Source organism: Pseudonaja textilis, chromosome 3 (assembly GCF_049901715.1).
Source record: "Pseudonaja textilis isolate UNSWEBS1 chromosome 3, rPseTex1.2, whole genome shotgun sequence".
NCBI classification, from domain to species: domain Eukaryota; kingdom Metazoa; phylum Chordata; class Lepidosauria; order Squamata; family Elapidae; genus Pseudonaja; species Pseudonaja textilis.
In genome coordinates, this window is record NC_141992.1 from 187,233,242 (window position 1) to 187,252,061 (window position 18,820).

Below are 18,820 nucleotides of genomic sequence, written 5' to 3' on the forward strand. Positions count from 1 at the left end.
CTGTTTTGACAGGGAACTGGCAGCTGCTGTTTATTCCGATAACAATTGTGTTGAGATCATAACTAGGAATTGAGGAGAGCCATAGCAATCAATGCTTACTGATTCACAGCGTAAATACAACGGGTAACCTTTTCTCCCTGGTTAATAAGCATATCCTTTGATTTGTCAAAGCCTGCAAGTGTTTATGATTTTCCTTTATTTGCATCATCACACTCTTTTGAACTTGGAAGAACCGGAACGGTTTACGTCCATAGAAAGCATAACCAAAGAGTTATTACAATAGAAGTGCCAGTGTCATGTTAAAGGGATGTTGCTAGAAGCTGGGGTCATTAAGAAATAAGTTATGTAAAAAATCACTCCAGGATGATACAGTAAAACAATGTTTTAAAAAAAAATCTGAGAAAAAAAAAAGTTATACAACAGATAAAATCTTAACAGGTGATTTCTGGTTTATCTTCCAGTTTAGGGTAGTTTGTAGATTATCTTGGCTGGTCTCATAATATTAACAGGGTCAGACCTGATTAGCACCTTACGATGGAAAAACTATTGATGAATACCACAGCCATAAACTATGAAGATACATCCCAGAAGAATGCAACGGGACACTAATGGCTTACTGTGACCTATGAAGTCAACAGAATCAAGTTCAGCTCAGAGGAACTTCCATAAATGCAATTTGCTGATGTGACATTCTGCAATGTTTCATTTTAAATTCCTTCCAAGATCTTTTCCTGCAGAAAAAAGGTTGTAGGTTCAAAATTGGGCTTCTTTTTAAAACAAACAAGGAACCTTTAAATATAGAACATCAGTGGGGTTTCACGGGGATAGTTTGATAGAGATAGTAGCCCACAAGCATTCTTCTCATTTTGGTACCTAGAGACCAAGCATATTGGTTGAGCATTCTTTAGCCAAGGCTGTAGGCTGCTGGCTGATGATGAAGAGACAGCAGACCCTGTCATACATGTGGGAGGGAGGACTTAAAATTTCCTATTTTTATGGGTTTCTGCAGGTGGTTTCCTAGCTTTAAAAAATGATGTTGCAACTCTTTTCGAGTTTGTTGTACTTCTGTATTCCAGTATGGTTTAAGGACTCAAAATGGTAGCTACTGTAAAGCTGATTTGGGCCGTAGGGGAAAAAATGAATGAGGAATGAAGGAAGGGGGCACTTACTGTAATGATTATACAGTCCTGTGAAAGGAAGAAGCACTTCTGTGATTTTGTTTGGCATAAGGTGGGAGAAAGGAACACTTGGAGAGACTTCCAAGGTTCTATTATTTTCCCTTTCTGCAAGTTGTCAGCCCTACAAGATAGATGAGATTGGGAAACCAACACTTTAGGAAGCCTCTATCTCTATTTACTGAGATAGGCTAATAATAATATTAGCATCTTGCAAGCCTGATTCTGCTTTACCTCCCCTTCTTGTTATACCCCAGTGAATCAGGGTGGTGATTGCTTGAGCTTTTTGTGAGCTAAGGAAATTATTGACTTACGACTTGTCACTTAGCAACCGTTCAAAGTTACAACAGACCTCACAAAAGGTACGTTTGATCTGGATTTGAAGGCCACTCCCTTGTCTGTGGTCACATGGTCCCATTTCAGCCACTTGGCAATCGTATCAATAGCATCAGTGTTGGATCTCTTTCCATAATCCTCAAAGGGCAGGGGACTGAAGGAATTGAGGTACAGCACATCTGGAGAGCATCTACATAGGAAAGACTAATAGAACTTTGTGGGAATAAATTTTCTCACACCTCTGTTTCTTCGGATTTATTGTGTTTGGCAGTTGATGGAAGAGAGCAGGCTGCGTTATAAGACCCTTAAGTATTATCTTTATACCAACACAGCCTGGCTTCGGTCAGCTTCATGAAATCAATACAGGATGACTCCTGATTTTTCTCGCCTCTGCCTTTTTGCTACTGGATGGCACAGTTTCTGTCTTCCTGGATCCAAAATAAGGCATGCCTACTTACTTGTAGCTGCCCTCAGTGGGGACTTACTATTCCTTACTATTGGGTTGTTTCTATTTGTACTAACAGAGAACCAATAGGTGAATTAAATTTGATGCTCAGTGCAGGCTCAAATTCCAGAATGCAATGTTAGATAGACAGAATCATAGAAGTATAATGTTTAAAAGGCTTCAGAGGTCACCAGTCCATTTGGGGGTAGGGATGTATATCAAAGAAGGCTCATAACTTAGTGCTAGAACAAACAGTTTATCTGCAGAATGTTGTAAGTTCACACTGTGGCATCTCTATATTTAAATAACATCTCCTTCATATCAGATTTGACTCTTGGTAACCTAATAGGGACACTCATTCTTGGTACCAATATAGAAATGCTTTATCATTGCAACTTTTGGGATGGTTTTTCAACACGTCGGTTTACCTTTCAGCTTTTCCTAGTGGCTTCTCATCCAAGAACTGATCAAGCCTGACCCCTTTAAGGTTTTTCAGCTCAACCAAGGTCAGTTAAATTTACCACATTGCTTTTCCAAGCAAGTGTCTCCAGAGCAAATCAGCAGATGTTTTGAAGATTGCTTTAGCAATTCCAACCAAGAAAAAGAAATAATAAATAAATAAATAAGAATTAAATAAAGAAGTAATAAACCAACATAAGGCACATCCTAAGAACTCCTGAAACAGTAGATCTTATAATGAACTAAAAGGCTCTTTTGCATGATGATTCACAAAAGTGCTTTTTTCAAAAGGCCACTGGGCTTGGTTTTTCTTTGAGAATGTTTCCTTGAGCATTTTTGGGACAGCCATGACCTGGATGAATGAGAATCTCCATAGACATTCACATTAATAGGTTTACCACTGGTTCTATCTCCTTGCTAGGCCCAAATTCCTGGAGTGATTGTTTGTGGCCATCTTGAGCTATAAGAGAAAGTCAAAATGGCTGGCTGAGGTTGTATTTATGCAGGTTTTAGCTGCCGTTATCTCCTTTTCTAGTGAAGATGATGGATACATTTCTCTGAATACATTTGAATCTGAGGATTCTGTTTTCAGTGATCATCTTTTATTGATTTATAGTTGCAAGATGTTCTAAACAATTGCAGCTCTGGTCAGCAAACAACACAATGGAATGATACAATAATTCAAAGAATAGTCACAACAATATGATATTTACGGAAAAGGACTGCTCATAATCAGTCATTCTGAGCCAGAGGCACACTGGAATAATATGATGTAACTGCATCGTGTACTGCATTGAGGAAAGGAGCCAAACATACACCTGGAACAGACCTGGGCATTTTATATCTTAGGACCACATTTGGTCCACAGGCTGTCCTGTCTGGTCTGTGACAGTGGTGGCGCCGTCTCTAAAGTAACCCATGTTGAGTCTGCTGGAGTAGTTCCACCTGAGTGGCGACTGAGTCCCGGGAGGTTAGTTTATGCAGCTTGAAAGGAATGAAAGAATGAAGCTGATGAAGTCAGCAGAGTGCCCAGGCACTTAGTCCTAACCTCGTGGTAAAAGTGCCCTTCTTTTTCAACTCTGAATGCTCTGCTTCCTCCAATAACGCGGGGTGTGTGGAGTGGCATAATAAAGGACTGACTTCACTTACTCCCATTAGTTCCGTGGCTTCTCACGGGTGCAAATTTGACCTTGTTAATTCAGAAACTGTTTGTCTGTGACAGTCAGTGGGAGTTGAGTAATGTATTAAAACTTTATCTAGTCTCATTAGATTCAAAGCACCTTGGGAAACTTTAGTGAAGGAGAAGAGAAGACGCTTTGGAACTACCTTGGTCTAGAGCAGGGGTGTCAAACTCGATTTCACTGAGGGCCACATCAGGATTGGGTTTGATCTCGGGGGGGTGTATGTGGCCAGGGTGGGTATGGCCAGCATGACATCACTAATGTCGGGGGTGTGTGTGCCTGTGGAGCGCTCCGCAGCAAAAACTGGCTCCCGGGCTTTGTTTTCGGCTTCGACCGCCTGCTGCAACCCTCTGCCAGCGAACACGGAGCTCAGGGGGGCCACGTGTAGCCCTCATGAGCTCTGTTTTTGGCTGGAATGGCCTCCTGCAACCCTCTGCCAGCTAAAATGGGGCTCGGGAAAGCCATGAGTGGCCCTCACAAGCTCCATTTTCGCTAGCAGAGGCACCATGGCCAGTCCTTTGCTAGTTCCAGGGTGGCCTGCAGCCCAGAACTAAACACCACATGATCAGAATCTGGCCCCCGGGCCCTGAGTTTGACTGGCTGTGGGATTCTCTGAGCTGAAGTCCACACATTTTAATGTTGCCAAGTTTGAAAAAACACTGTTCTAGAGCAGGAGTGTCAAACTCAAGGCCTGTAGGCCGGATCCGGCCCATGGGGTGCTTAGACCTGGTGCCTACAAACAGCGAGGGACGGGCCTGCAGTGCCTGTGCCAGAAAAAATGGGCTCCCAAGCTCTATTTTCAGCTGCGACGGCTTCCCGCAACCCTCTGCATGCAGCCCTCCTGAATTGTTTTCGCTGGCAGAGGGTTGCAGGAGGCTGTCGCAGCTGCAAATGGAGCTCGGGAACCCAGTTTCATTGGCAGAGCACTTGGGTTGTCACAGGTGCCCCTGACACAAATGATGTCGAGATGGCTATGCCCACCCTGGCCACACAAATACCACCCCCAAGGTCAAACACAACCCTAATGTGGCCCTCAATGACACCTCTGTTCTGGAGGATGCAGAAAGAAAGGTTCTTTTTTGCTTTTACTCTGCATTCATTTCGGGCACAGGCTGAACTCCCACTTTGCCCTTAGTTGTACCGGTGACCGTTCATTTAACAATGACTCAAAGTTTAGGACAGTCTTGGAAAAAGTGATCTTGGACCTGTCCTCGAAGTTGCACTATCTCCACAGTCACATGATCTCAAGTTGGGTGCTTGGCAACTGGCTCACATTTATGACAGTTGCAGTGTCTTGCAGTCATGTGATTGCAATTTGCGACCTTCCCAGCTGGCTTCCAACAAGCAAAGTCAAATGGGGAAGTCAGATTTGCTTAATGATTGTGTGATGTGTTTAATAGTGGTAAACAAATTGGGTCTGATTATATGGTGTCTCACTTAAGGACCACATTTTTTAGCAAACAAAATTCTACTTCCTACTTGTGGTTGTAAGTTGAGGACTTTCTATCCTTCCTTCCTTGATTTTGATACCTGTTTGTACCATTAATTTATCACCATGAACAATCATCTTCCACTATGGGAATTGGCAGGGCTGTTTAGGGGACTGTTAATTCGCAGATGGAAGCAGCACAAAATATCTAGTATTCAGAAATACCTTTGAATATGACTAGCTCCTCAATTAACCTCTCTGCATTACTTCATGTTGGTCCCAGTGAGGTTTTTTTTCTTCATTAGTTATACCACAGTTGAGTGGGATAAACAAATCAAGTGGTTCAGTAAAGTGAACTTAACTAGGATAAGAGATTAATAGTTTTAATTGAGGAAGAGTATGAGTATGAGAGGAACAAGAAGGGTCATAGCTGAATGTGTTGTGTATGGTGCATTAACACTGACGATAGAAGTTCACATTTTGAAGCTTTATGCTAGAGTGGGTTATATTTATAAGTAACAATGAATAGCTTGTTGGACTTATAGCAGAATGGAAAAGGTAAGAAAGTTGAGAAGAACACATTGCCAAAGCAGGAAAATAGAAATGTTTATGTCCTTCGTGCGTTTAATTATAAAGTATTCTGTGAAATTAAAACATTAAAAGAACGAGGAAGGTATTGTAACAAGGTAGATCACGTCAATGTTATGGGGTAAAAGAAAAAAAGTAAAGAAAAATGTAACCAATGCTCAATACCTGCTGCAAAATATATATATGCATATATATATTTGTTTATATGTTTGTTTCTTTTTAAATGTTTTAAATATATGAAACTTAAGTAAACTTTATTTAATTAAAAAAAAGAAATGTTTATGTCCTTATTTAAAGGTCTAGTTGAAGGCTAGTGTCACCTTCAAAATTACTTCTGTCATATCTTTCCTTTAAACCTAAGTGTATCTCATTCTGGGCAGCTTGAAAATCTATGGACTTCATGCTGGCTAGGAAATTCTGGGAACTGCAGTTTACACATCTTCAAGTTGCCCAGAATGAGAAGCACGTTTAACTTAAGGACTTGTAGATAAAGGGACAAAGAAGAGCGGTGGTCAACCTATTCTCCAAAGCATCTGAAGGCAAGAAAAGAAGCAATAGATGGAAACTAATCAAGGAGAGAATCAACCTAGAATTACTAAAGAAGGAGAAATTTTCTGTCAGTGAAAACAATCACTGGAAAAGCTTGTCTTCAGAAGATGTTGGGGCTCCATCACTGGAGGCTTTTTAAGAAGAGACTGGACAACCACTTGTCTGAAACAATAAAGACTCTCCTGCACGAGCAGGGGGTTGGGACTGGAAGACCTCCCAAGCAGTGGTGGTATTCTACCAGTTCGGCCCGGTAGCCGGTATACCGGAAGTTTTTGCCCACCTGCCCACCTGAGCTCTTACTTGATCATTATTTCCTGATTTTTTCAACTTCAGCTGCCGAACGAGGCACAGCAGCAGATAGAAAAGCAAGAAAAGAGGGCTGTTTCAAAGCCTGCTTCTCTGCAAGCAGCTGCTGATGACGATTTACAGGCGCGTGGCTCGCAGCCTGCAGGGAAGCTCGTAAATCCCAAACCGGTAGTTAACCCTGTAGTATCCCACCCCTGGGTTTTTCAAATGCTGCGCACCCGCGTGCAGCGCTTATCAGCTGTCCAGGTGGCACAGCTTTAGATGTACTACACACAAAGCATAATCACCGAACCAGTAGTAACACCGGTTGAAGCCCACTCCTGCCGGTAGCGCCGAAGATCAGCTGGCAGAGAAATGGGTCACTCCGAGCCTCTCCGACACTCTGCAGTTGGGCCCACCCACCTGCCCCTGCTCCTAGGTCCTTTTTAACCTCTCAGCTGTTTGATGTGGCAAAGCGGATTGCTGTGTTAAACGGCTAAGAGGCTCAGTAGCTTAGCTTTTACTGTTTTGATGCATGCACAAAGTGTGCGTTTTGGCACTTGCGTGTGAGTCGTGTGAGTCGCTTGACCCCCCCCCCGCAGCCACGCCCACAGAACCGGTGGTGGGAACTTTTGAATCCCACCATTGCTCCCAAGATCTTTCCAACTCTATTATTTAGTGATCAGTTGGGTTAATTGAATCTCCTTCAACATGTTGGTTTTGTTGTACCTGTTCACTATGTCTCAGCAGGTGGCAGCACCTAACTGACTTTGGCTACTGTTGAAAAAAACCGAGCAGGGTTGGTCTTGATTTGTAATTTCTGGCTTGATTAGTAGAAGACTGGCTAGGAAATCTTAGAGATGTAGCTAAATTAGGTAATGGGGGAAAATAGGCAAAAGGAAGAAAGAATTGAGCTTGAATAAAGGGAAACTTTCCTTTGATATCACCAGGCAGCTTTTATTTACTTATTTTCCAAATTTCCTTTGTCCCCTTAGTTTGTAAATCAACTTGATTACAGCTTTCCCCAGTCTGCTGTATTTGGAATATTAACTTCTACTTCTGACAGACTAAATTGTAGACACAATTTTTCTGATTAATTTACTGAAACTACTGAACTTCCCACTTTAAATGAATTTTCTGGACTGGGGACAGAGGTAAGCAGTAAGATGAAAAACCCAGCAAGAAATATAAATGTTGTCATGAATCAGTTGCTAAAAGACACCAATAATCCATTTGTTCAGAAGGTGTAGCAGGCAGAACGTGCAAAAATTTAAATTTTAGGTTGCTGATTATACTTTAAAAGCCCTTGGAAATGAAAAGGCCTTTTCATCTTAAGGCAAAGAAAGATGTAAGGGAGCCGGGTTGCACTTCTCCAGGACCACATGCTTGGCACGTTTTGCTAAACTCACACATTATCTGAGGACTTTAGAAGTTAATGTTATAATTGGGGAAGCAGCATTCTTTTCAGATGGAAGAGGTTTAAGGGAAGAGATTTCTAGGCTAGGAGTTGAGCTTTGCAAAAGGTTGCACCTGTGGACAATTTGTGACACAAGACAGTCAAATAGGTCACAGAGTGGAAACTGAGTGATGGGATGGTCAGTTGTCAAGTATGCTATAAGGTAGGCAAGATGGTTGATACATGATCCGTTGAGGTAATTCCCTGTTAGGAGAATGAGCGCATACAGGGAGACGTATTTGAGAGTAGTGTTTGAATAATACACGTACAGAACACAGATACACTGTACAGTAAATGTAGGTTTTTACTTCCAGAAAGGTTTAAGCAAAGTTCAGAATAGGCAGTCCAAAGTTATTCACAGGTAAATCAGTCAGTTTTTCAATCCAGGGATAATCCAAATATCAAAGTCCAGTGTCAAAAAACAATTCAGTAACAGACTTACATTAAATCCAGAAATATCAGTCAATTAGGAAAAATGGAGGAACGGCAATACTTTCCAACAGAAGGAAACAGAGATACACTCTCTTCTGAGACTCAGACTAAGACAAACCAGGTTTCTGGCTCCATCTTATGGCCATTTGAGAAACCACACCTAATTACAGTTTTGCATTTTCTTAAAGATACAGTTTTAAAATGTTTATCCTGGTTTATATATTTTTAACCCAAATAGCTGTTAGGTGACTCATATTCCTAACATGATCAAAGGCCAGATTGGGCAGAGAAGCTGAGGCTAGGAGATATGTTCAAATCTGACATGTCTTCACTGGTTGGTGAAGTTCACTGATTTATATAGCTACCAATCTCACAAACAAGTGGCTTTGGGTGGCAAACTGATGGTCTTCAAGACTATCTAGACCAGTTCATGGAGCTTTGAGCAGCAGTGAGGAATCTCTGGCTTTCAGGGATTTGGTCAAATCTCATATGCCTCCATTAGTTGGTGAAGTTCACCAATGGCCCTCAAGACAGCCTAGCCCTGTAGAGCCTTGAGCAGGGGTAAGGAATCTCTGGCCTCTTCTAGTAGTTGATAAACCATAACTTTCAACATTTTTCAGTATTGGTTGTGTTGTTTGGGACAAGTGCGAAATGTGATTCAACTCATCCAGAAAGCTACAAGTGTCTTTGCATAGGCCTAGCAGATACTCTACTTATTCTGCCTACATAAGGAGAATGGATGGTTTGGCTTGAATGGGAAAAATAGTGATAAGGTACCATATATGCTTTGCATTTTAGAAGACCCTAGTTGAACAGGGTAAGTTAAAAGATTATGCCTCATATTATAATTATAGCATTTAAGATAGCATTGAATTTTGTTGTACAAGGTACAATGACATAAAGTAAACTATTATAAATGTCTAGTATAAAAAGGTCACTCCTGCTTGGGGTCTATCATCTGAGAATTAGTGAAATGTTAAAAACAAATGATATGCAGAAGAGATAGCAAAGCACAACAACTGTGTTTCTTCTTTTTCCTTGGTATATAGAACAGGATGCCCAAAACATTTATATTCTGCTTGAGCATAAAGTTCTGTCTTGCAAGCATCCAAGCTGTGATAGGTAAAGGTAATAGTTGTAATCCAAGCATATTTGGAGAGCACCAGGTTGAGAAACAATGTTGTACTACTGAAAATGGTGTGCACAAACGATACATACACATGCTAAAAAATTAGAGGCCTATTTAGTTTCTGTTAACCATCATTAAATTAGCAACAGAGGCACTGTGGGTGGATTGTTGAGCCCGGAAGAATAAAGTGTAAGAGATAATTAGTTATCCGTCTTGTCTCAGTTGGGCTCCACCTGTTTGTTAGCTTTTTTAAAAAAATGTCTAAAATTCATAGCAATTAAGCCATTCTCAGCAAGTCTGACGATTTTCAGTTATTTGTTCTCTCACTCACTTTCTCTCATGAGAATTCTATTGTTGCAATCCCTTGCGTTATCAATGTTCTGATGTTTAGCTCAGTGAAGTTCAGTATTGGTTGGAAGTACGATTCATTGAGAGTGGAGGGTGACGTGTTTGCCAAACAAACTTATGATTCATGAAATGTGATCCATGTCAGTTCTGAAGGAGAGAAGCTCATTGGCCACCTGGCTGGTGGTGTGGAATTGCTTCCCAAAGGATCATAGGAAAGTAACTGCATGAAAGGTAGGTGAGAACAGGAGGAGACAGGAGTTTGTTCTGGAGACTGATGTCTACAACTTCACTTGGGTGTCTGTGAGTGACTCTTTCCAAGCCTGAGAATTGGATATGCTTTGGAGAAAGAAGCTTCTAGCCTTTCACTTATTACATTCTTGTGCTTTTGGCTGTGTGCACGCATTAGGCTAATCACAGTTTGCTTCAGGCATTATGTTGCGTAAGCACAGTTTCTGGGTTCGCATGCCCCATTAATCCATAAGATACAGTTTACAAACCACAAGGGCCAATTTTCTGTCATGAGCTCCAATGAACAGATTGGAAAAACATTGCTCTAAAATATGCAGCCTTTGTGCCCCAAATTGACAATACCTATATAAATACAAAACAATAAAATTGACCAAGTAGGTTTGACAAAAGAAAACCTTTCACTCAACACATAATTATGGAATTTATGTTTTATACAATGTTGTCATAGCAGGTTTGCTCAAGATATTTTGATGCCTGAAGCAAAAGATAACATGTCCCTTCTCCATCTTACACATACAGAAATTGACAAAGTTGATGTCTTTCACTCTACTTGTCTCAATCAAGTAAGTTTCGTAATCCATTTAAGAAGAGAAAAGAGACTTAGGAATTTTCTCAGAGAGATGGTTATGCAGTTGTGAAGCGACCTTGGAGAAGACTATCTATAGTAGTAGATGAACTTAAGGCTCAAGTGTACACTTTTTATCAACGAATGAAGGCAAATATACACATCCTCAGATAATGTTGCAGAATCCAAGGTTTTATTTTCCAAGCTTTCAGACTCGTGCTGGAGATCATCCTCAGGGAACTTGTCTCTAGTAGAGAGACCAACACACACACTTTGCTAGAAAGAAGTTCCCTGAAGTTTGTCTCTAGTATGAGTCCCAAAGCTTGGAAGACAAAACCTCTAGTCCCAATGACTGACCCAGGTTGGATCCTGCAACTTTCCACTAAGTAACATGCTTAGACATCAAAAAATCTTCAGTGGTTGGCCATGACTATAATTCACAAGATATGTTTTTCTCCCATTAGTTTATCCCTTGTTTTGTCCATTAACCCATGTTCTTTTGCCCAACATGCTGAACTGTAAACTGTAAACTGTATGGATTGAATTGCCCCCTCCTAGATTAAAAAAGTGATTGGCATCTGTGGCTTAGCAGCTTGTGAGGATCTATCACTTTAAACTGATGTGCAAACAGTTGAAAAGCAATAAAAGCAGTTTGCACATGCTGAATATTTGTGCAACATTTTGCATGATTTGCATGCTTCCAAGTTTCTAAAGTTAGCCCCAGTTAGAAAGAATTGCTGCAATCCTGTTTAGTAACTGAGGCCAGCCTTGTTTAAGATAACTCACCTGAGGATTTGGCCTTCCAGGAGGAACATTAGGTGAGCAGGCAGTAAGGTAGATTGCTATATTACAGTGTTTCTCAACCTTACTTTTGAGATATGTGAACTTTAACTTCCAAAATGCTGGCTAGGGAATTCTGGGAGTTGAAGTCCACGCAACTGAATGTGGCCAAGAAACATTGCTATAATTAATATATGAGGCGCTGAATCTATGTTTTGCTTGGGATGCTATAGCTAGCTAAGAAAGCACTGAAGAGACCTTTAGCATCCTGGCTAGGAAATATCTTGTTTGTGTGATGCTGTTCATGGACTCTACCGAGAAAAGGAATTGCTCAATGGGAAAGGAAACTCACTCTGGACTTTTGTACAGTTTACATGCCTTTTCCATGAAAAACAATACCAAATTATATGTTGCAATGGAGAAGAGGTTTATTTGGAGAAGAGGTGAGAAGTCAGCTTATAAGACACGTATTTGGATTTTTAAATAATAGGTTTTCCTTTGTTGTGGAAAGATAAATCTTATAATTTGCTTCAGTTTTGTGGGCAAAGCACAGCTTCTGGTTGATGCTCTTCCAATTTGGATAACCTTTATTATTTTTGTTGAATTAGAAAACGCTGACTCAGATTTGATTTTATAAGGGATGACATTTAAAAGAACGGGCTAATTATAGTTTCAACCATAGTTCCTCAGGAGAGGGTATTCATATTTCTGTTAAATATTTCTGGAGCAATATGATGACTCATTAAATACAACTTCTGTACTAACTACCCTGATTGCCTAATGATTAGGTGTTGGTAACTGAAATCACACGCACTCACACCATTCTTTCTCTCTCAAAATCTTTCTTGCATAAAACCACAGAAATGTTGTTCTGAGTAATACATTAGCTGGGGTTGCCCAAGAATTGTAAAATGGCTTTTGGTTGCACAACATGTAAAAATGCAGTCTGGAAAATGTCTGTTATGCCTATTCTATGACAGAAAAGTTACTTCTGTAAATACATAGGGAAAAAGAGTAAAAAGGGGACAATTTTTTTGATAGAGGTGGACAATATAGTGGGTGCTGATAATAAGTTAAAAATATTTCATAGCCAGCTGGTGGATAGCTGGTATGGTACAGTGTACACAAATATTGCCAGGCTCAAAATTAAGCTAGTTTGCTTTCCTTTAGATCATTGTGGATTTTTAACCCATACTCTCTTGTGGAGTTTAGGAAGATAAAGTGGGAATGGTTTTCAAAAATATAGATTGTTTTCTTCCAAGTAAGGGCTTGGATTAGTGTAACTAACCTCTTAGGAAACAGATCTTATGATCATCCAAGCATGTCACATACCTCTACAGTTGAAATGTAAAAATGTGACTAAAAATTCATTCTTACTTGGGAGAAAAAATAGTTCAAGTAACCAAGAAGTTTATATGCTCAATAAAAAAACGTATCCAAGTAATAGTGATATCGATTGAATGCTGCCCTACCCTTGGCTCACATTCAAATGCTGCCCCTCTAAAATTAAGAAATCTAATTTTGCAAACAAATTGAAAAGAAAAGTCTTCTTTCCATTTCTTTTTTCCCCCCAATCAGATCAGGAAAAATTGGAGTTCCTGTAATAGTGCTACTATCAATCTTAGTTTGAGATAAGCAAGAACTCTGAGGCTAAAACAGAATTGAGGATATATCAAACCATTATTAATGATGAGCAGATGGATAATTCAGAGTCAATCATAGCTAAGAAAATAATGATTAGCCAGCCCATCTGTCCTGCATTCTAGTAAAAAGAGGTTCAAGCAGCTTTGAGAGGTCCTGTTTTAATTGATTTACTAATAATTAGCTTTAAGAGTTCTGGCTTACTCAGTTTCCAAGATTTTGTATATTAACTCCTTAGCTTTTTGACAATAAGCTGAGCTAGAGAAACTCACTGTAAATCTTTCTGGGTTGTACTTTGCTGTTAGAGATTTGATAGTTCAGAGAGAGGAAGAGAAAGATTTTAAATCTATACTCATTTGTGAATTACAGGCTCATTAACTCCTATTTCCTGGAAAGTAGGTTGAAGATAATTTCCATAGGGACACATTTTGTCCTTCTGATTAACCAACTGAGTTGGGAGCTGTATATCTTGGTGCAGTTGGGCATTTCCCATTAGTTGGAAACACTCTGTTGCTAAGCCTTCCCCAGGCAAATCTATTGTGGTGTAAGAATTTAAGAGTGGGCTATATATATGTCCCATATTTTGTACCCACAGAGAAAACCAGCTGTCTCTTAGGAAGTCTGCAAGTTGGAAATTCTCAGTTAGGTCCCATAAGCTACTAAAATCTAAAGACTAATACTTACTGTTGGTTTAATCCAGGGGTCTTCAAACCTTAAGACTTGTGGATTTCAACTCCCAGAATTCCTCCTCCAGTCATATTAGTTCAGGAATTCTGGGAGTTGAAGTCCACAAGTCTTAAACTTGCCAAGTTTAAAGACCCTCGGTTTAATCCTTCATGAAGTCCTCTTCTAAAGTCCTTCACAGGAGGCTCAGTTCCTGGAGATTACAAGAAAATATCCAAATTTGCAGGCAGTCCATGATTTACAACTGTTCGTTCAGTAAGCTTTCGAAGTTACAGAAATTTTGGTCCCAATTGTGGTTATAAGTCAAGGATTACTTGTCCTTGGCAGTAATATGAAGGTGGTGGTTGTTGCCATCTTATGGGATACACTTTCAACTTTTCAATCCAGTGCATAACTTTTCTCTGGTGGTCTCCCATCCAAGTATCAAACTAGTCTGACTCTCCTTAACTTCCAAGCCCCAACAAGACAGTTGGTGATATTTGTTGGATCTTGTAGCAGTGGGTTCCACAGTTGAACTGTGCCGTCTTTAGAGAAGCACTTACGGCAGCACTTATGAGTGCTGATGTTAATGGTATGGAAAGTTGAATTGCCATCTTTACATGTACCTTGAAAAAGACAGTTGATTTCCATGAAATGTTTAACCATAGTAAGCCATGAATTGCAGTTGTGATCCTGGCACAGCACGATTTTGATTTAATTTATTTATTTAGGGCTACTTACTCTACTCTTAATGCAGCAAGCCTTTACTTGATGTCTTAGAATATTTTGTAATATTTTGTATTTTGTAAACAGACATTTAATGGAAGAATTTGGTAGAGTAAGATAGGCAAATGGCTTTTGAAATAGAATATCAAAAAATGCAGGAAATCCTTGACTTACAATAGTTCATTCAATCACTGAAAAGTGACTAATGACCATTTTTCACACTTATGATGATTGCTGCATTGCTGTAGTCATGTGATTTACATTTGGGTACTTGACAATTGATTCATATTTCTGATGGGTGCAATGTCCTGGGGACCTTTTTATGATCTTCTGATAAGCAAAGTCAATGGGAAAGCCAGATTCACTTAACAACTGCAGTGATTCACTTAACAAATGTGGACAGAAAAAATCATAAAATGGGGCGAAACTAAACAAATTTCTCACCTAGCAACATAAATTTTGGGTTAAGTGGTGGTCTTAAGTCAAGGACTACCTGTATTTGAAAATCATGAGGGAGAGAACATGATAATTTCCCTCAAACCATCACTGAAAGAGCCTGTTTTTGATTTCTCTGATGGTTAGATCTGACTTTTAAAAGAAGCCACTCAGTCCAGTTTTATATCAATGCAGCATTTAGGGAAATATCCCAAGGGGTAGCTGGACTTTCTGGTTTTTCTTTGAAGACGTTTTGCTTCTCATCCAAGAAGCTGAAGCTTGAAGTTGCCTCGTGAAAAAGCACCTTTGGTACAGCCATGAGCTGGATGACTGACAATCTCCATAGACATTTAGAGCAATAGTTTTTACATATTTAAATTAAACTATGTTGCCTCTGCCTTTTTCTTGCATACATTTAGTATGTTTTTGTTCCATTTAGTTCTCTCTAACATCTTCAGATCTTAGTTATCTGAATATTTTTTTTTAAAAAAAAATTTAAGTAAATTTTTATTTTGCAGATGACCTGGAAGAAATTAAAACAATGAAAGACGTGATGTTGGAATATGCTGTAATGAACAGAGAACTGAGTCATTATGTGCAAGCTGTTGAAGATACAGTAAAGCAGGTAAATGTGGCTGATCTTTAGTCCAACTTTTATAACTTTCTCATGTCATGAAAGCAAACTGGAGTTTGAAAGACTTTAATGATTAACGAATTGTATGAGATCACTTTTCTTCTCTCGACATATGACAGATAGCAAATTAGGAACTGAGTCACAGAAGCTGCTCCTGTATTCATATATACCTTTTGTGTCTTAGAACAGTGGCCAGTATCTGCCCTGCCCATGGGAGAACCATTTGTTTTCTTGTGCCCTGTTTAATTTTAAAGCTGATCTTTGGTAATGGCTAAGGAAGATGTGGGAATTCTTTTATTTTTCCTTCCCTGTAACTTGGAATAAAAGTGACCTCCCTTAGAAGTGTATCTGAAGCACTTTAAGTCAAAGGTTTTCAAAAATTTTAAAGTCACAGAACTCATTAGGTTTTTTTTTAGAAGTCCTTGAATTTCAGATCAAGAGCTAAAGCTGTAGTGAGGGGAAATTTGCTGACTTTGAACATGGGTGGGTGGGGTTTGCTGGTCTCTCACAGACCCTCATCGGGTTCTGTAATCTTAATTGTAGGGGTCAGTGGAACACAATTTGAAAAATGTGCTTTCAGTTATTCAATATGTTATATGAGCTCATCATTTGTTCTGTACCAATCCCTGGATTTTTAACAAGTGACATACTTTTGCAAGCTTCTATAAAATTCTGGAACGGTTTCAAATATTTCAGTGGAATTATGAAGTATTCAAAATTGTGCAAAATAAAAGAAAAAAAATCCTTTGGGATGGAGGAAACGAGAGGCTAAGGGAGCGATACACAGTAGCTATATATGGAAGATGAGAATTTAAAGAGAAAGAAAAAAATGTGGTGGAGTAAAGGAAAAGGTCGGTGATCGTGCTAGGAAACTTTGAGGCATACCCAATATCAACTAAAAACTACTCCTTTGGTCTTTTAGTTGCCAGCAGAAAGGGAATGGGGGAAGCAGTGCATTCCTCAAATGCCTTAGATAATCGCCTTGGCTGCCCAAAGCTGTCTGCATGCAGGAATATAACTGGAGAGCATGAGAGCATTGATGACTCTTGGCTATGGATGTGTGCCATTGGAGAATATACCTCCAGGGGGTGGGGGGAAGACCAGGGTCAAGGGGGAAATGAATGATGTATTTTAGTGTCAGCTGCACCCAGCTAACGCCAACATAGCCAAGAGGGTTAGAATTAGCGGGAAGAATATTAATTCAGAGACTTTTCTAAAGATTTATAGTACCAAATCACTTAGGGTTTTGGGTTTGGCCAAGAAAATTAAGTAACCAGGTGGTATTGCAAAAACTGTAGGATTGATTAAAGCCAGAGATCAGAGAGTTGGGTTGGATAGATCAGAAAGCAGTAAGAGGCATGGAGGTGGGTTTGACATGTTGAAAAAAGCTGTAGCATGAAACATGTCAAAACTGTGTCTTCAGACATGCTTCTTCAAAGCTTCACCGGCAAGCGGGATTAGTTCTTTCTACATCCCTTAAATGTCTTAGAGATGAATACATGGATAAAGGAGCATATTTGTAGCTCAGGTTGTTTTCTTGCAGACTTTTCCTTACCCAACTAGGTAACATCATCAGTGAGCTGCATTGAAGGTGTTACCTAGTTTGAGTAATGAAACTTTTGCAAGAAAACAACCAAGCTCAGAGAGCACCAAGGACCCCTCGTGAATAACTCGCTTAGCCTCTGCCCCATCACATTGACTTGAGAGGGAGAACGATGAAATTCTGGTTATTGATACGGTTGCCACAGATTGAGAAGGTTTGGTTGTTCTGTCAATTTGGGGTGCAAGGCTTTTGACTTACAACAGGGGTGTCAAACCTGTGATGACATGTCATCGTGTGACGTATTGCAACTTCCCCCACTTTGCTAAACCCCGGGTGAGCGTGGCCAGTGTGTGATGCATCCAGCCCACAGCCACGAGTTGGATACCTCTACCCTACAATGTAAGGGGGGAAGCAAAGGGCAAAGGCCCGTGGGCTTGTGGAAAAGCAGCACTGGCATTCCTGCTCTTTCATAGCTTTCAGCAAAAGCGTTGGCAGAAAATGCCCTTTCTTTCTCTCTTGTTAATAAAAAATCCTAGGCAGAACGCTTCAGTTTGGTGTATTTTACATGGATGGTGTTACCCAGGCTGTTTTGATGAAGAGCTGACCTTGGATGACCCTGTCAGCATGATTGCTTTACAGGAATTACATTTAGTGGCATTCATTATGAGCAGCCGCAGTAGCTGTTTTTGGCAGATTGGTGGGTGTTGAGTAAGTAATCATGAGATCATTTGCTGGTTCCCAGAGCTGTGCATTTCTGTTTTTTTTTTCTTCCTTCTCCTACCTCAAATAATCCTTCACCCTTGCTATTTATAAAACAATAAAAGGGTCTGTGGAAAATGAATGATTGGTAGCAAAACTATAGGTGCGTAGCTGAGAAAGCCAAGTTTTTGTTGACTTAAGCTGTTGTAAGAGCAAAAGGGCAGGTGAGCCACACCAACATCCTCATTTGATTGACTCAGCACTCATTGAATAAGAAACAAGCAATTGAGTTGCTGTAATATTTCTAACAATTGGCTTTGGGAAACCCTTTGTTTCAGCAGAAATGGAAATTCCCTTCTGTGCTCCTTTTAGCTGACCTGGCAGGTAACCCACCTTCTGTTACTTCTCTTTTTTCAGTGGGCTTACGTTATTTTTTTTTATTTCTCCCGCCCTTTTTCTTCCGATTGATCAACATTAAGTTAACAAATTTAAGCAATGGGCTTAAGGCAGGGGTGTCAAACTCACGCCCCACGGGCCGAATGCGTCATGCACTGGCCACACCCATGACCAGTTTAGCAAAGGTGAAAAAAAGTCACAATACGTCATGTGATGATGCCGTGATGCAAGTTTGACACCCCTAGCTTAAGGGTATCTATTTAGTTTAATTTTTAAAAGGAGGAAAAGTATATACACTGCCCAAAAAGAAGGGGAACACAAAAATAAGACATCCTAGATCTGAATGAATAAAATATTCTTATTAAGTACTTCGTTCATTACATAGTTGAATGTGTGCTGACACAAAATCACACAAAAATTATCAATGGAAATCAAATTTAGAAACCCATGGAGGCCTGGATTTGGAGTTACACTCAAAATTAAAGTGGAAAAAAACACTACAGGCTGATCCAACTCTGATGTAATGTCCTTAAAACAAGTCAAAATGAGGCTCAGTAGTGTGTGTGGCCTCCACATGCCTGTATGACCTCCCTACAACACCTGGGCATGCTCCTGATGAGGTGGTGGATGGTCTTCTGAAGGATCTCCTCCCACACCTGGACTAAAGCATCCCCCAA

General features: G+C 40.0%; 1 protein-coding gene across 2 annotated transcripts in view; it reads left to right on the forward strand.

The window, feature by feature from the left end:
- NSMCE2 (NSE2 SUMO ligase component of SMC5/6 complex) overlaps nt 1–18,820 on the forward strand; it is a 243,656-nt gene that overhangs the window by 13,858 nt on the left and 210,978 nt on the right. The window contains exons 1-2 of one of the 2 annotated variants that reach the window (XM_087931701.1): nt 11,707–11,849; nt 15,390–15,496. In XM_087931701.1, coding sequence (XP_087787827.1) covers nt 11,711–11,849; nt 15,390–15,496 — 246 coding nt within the window. In that variant the 5' untranslated portion in view covers nt 11,707–11,710. Of the gene's footprint in view, nt 1–11,706; nt 11,850–15,389; nt 15,497–18,820 lie in introns of those variants that run through there. The other variant, XM_026703655.2, reaches the window with a different exon arrangement.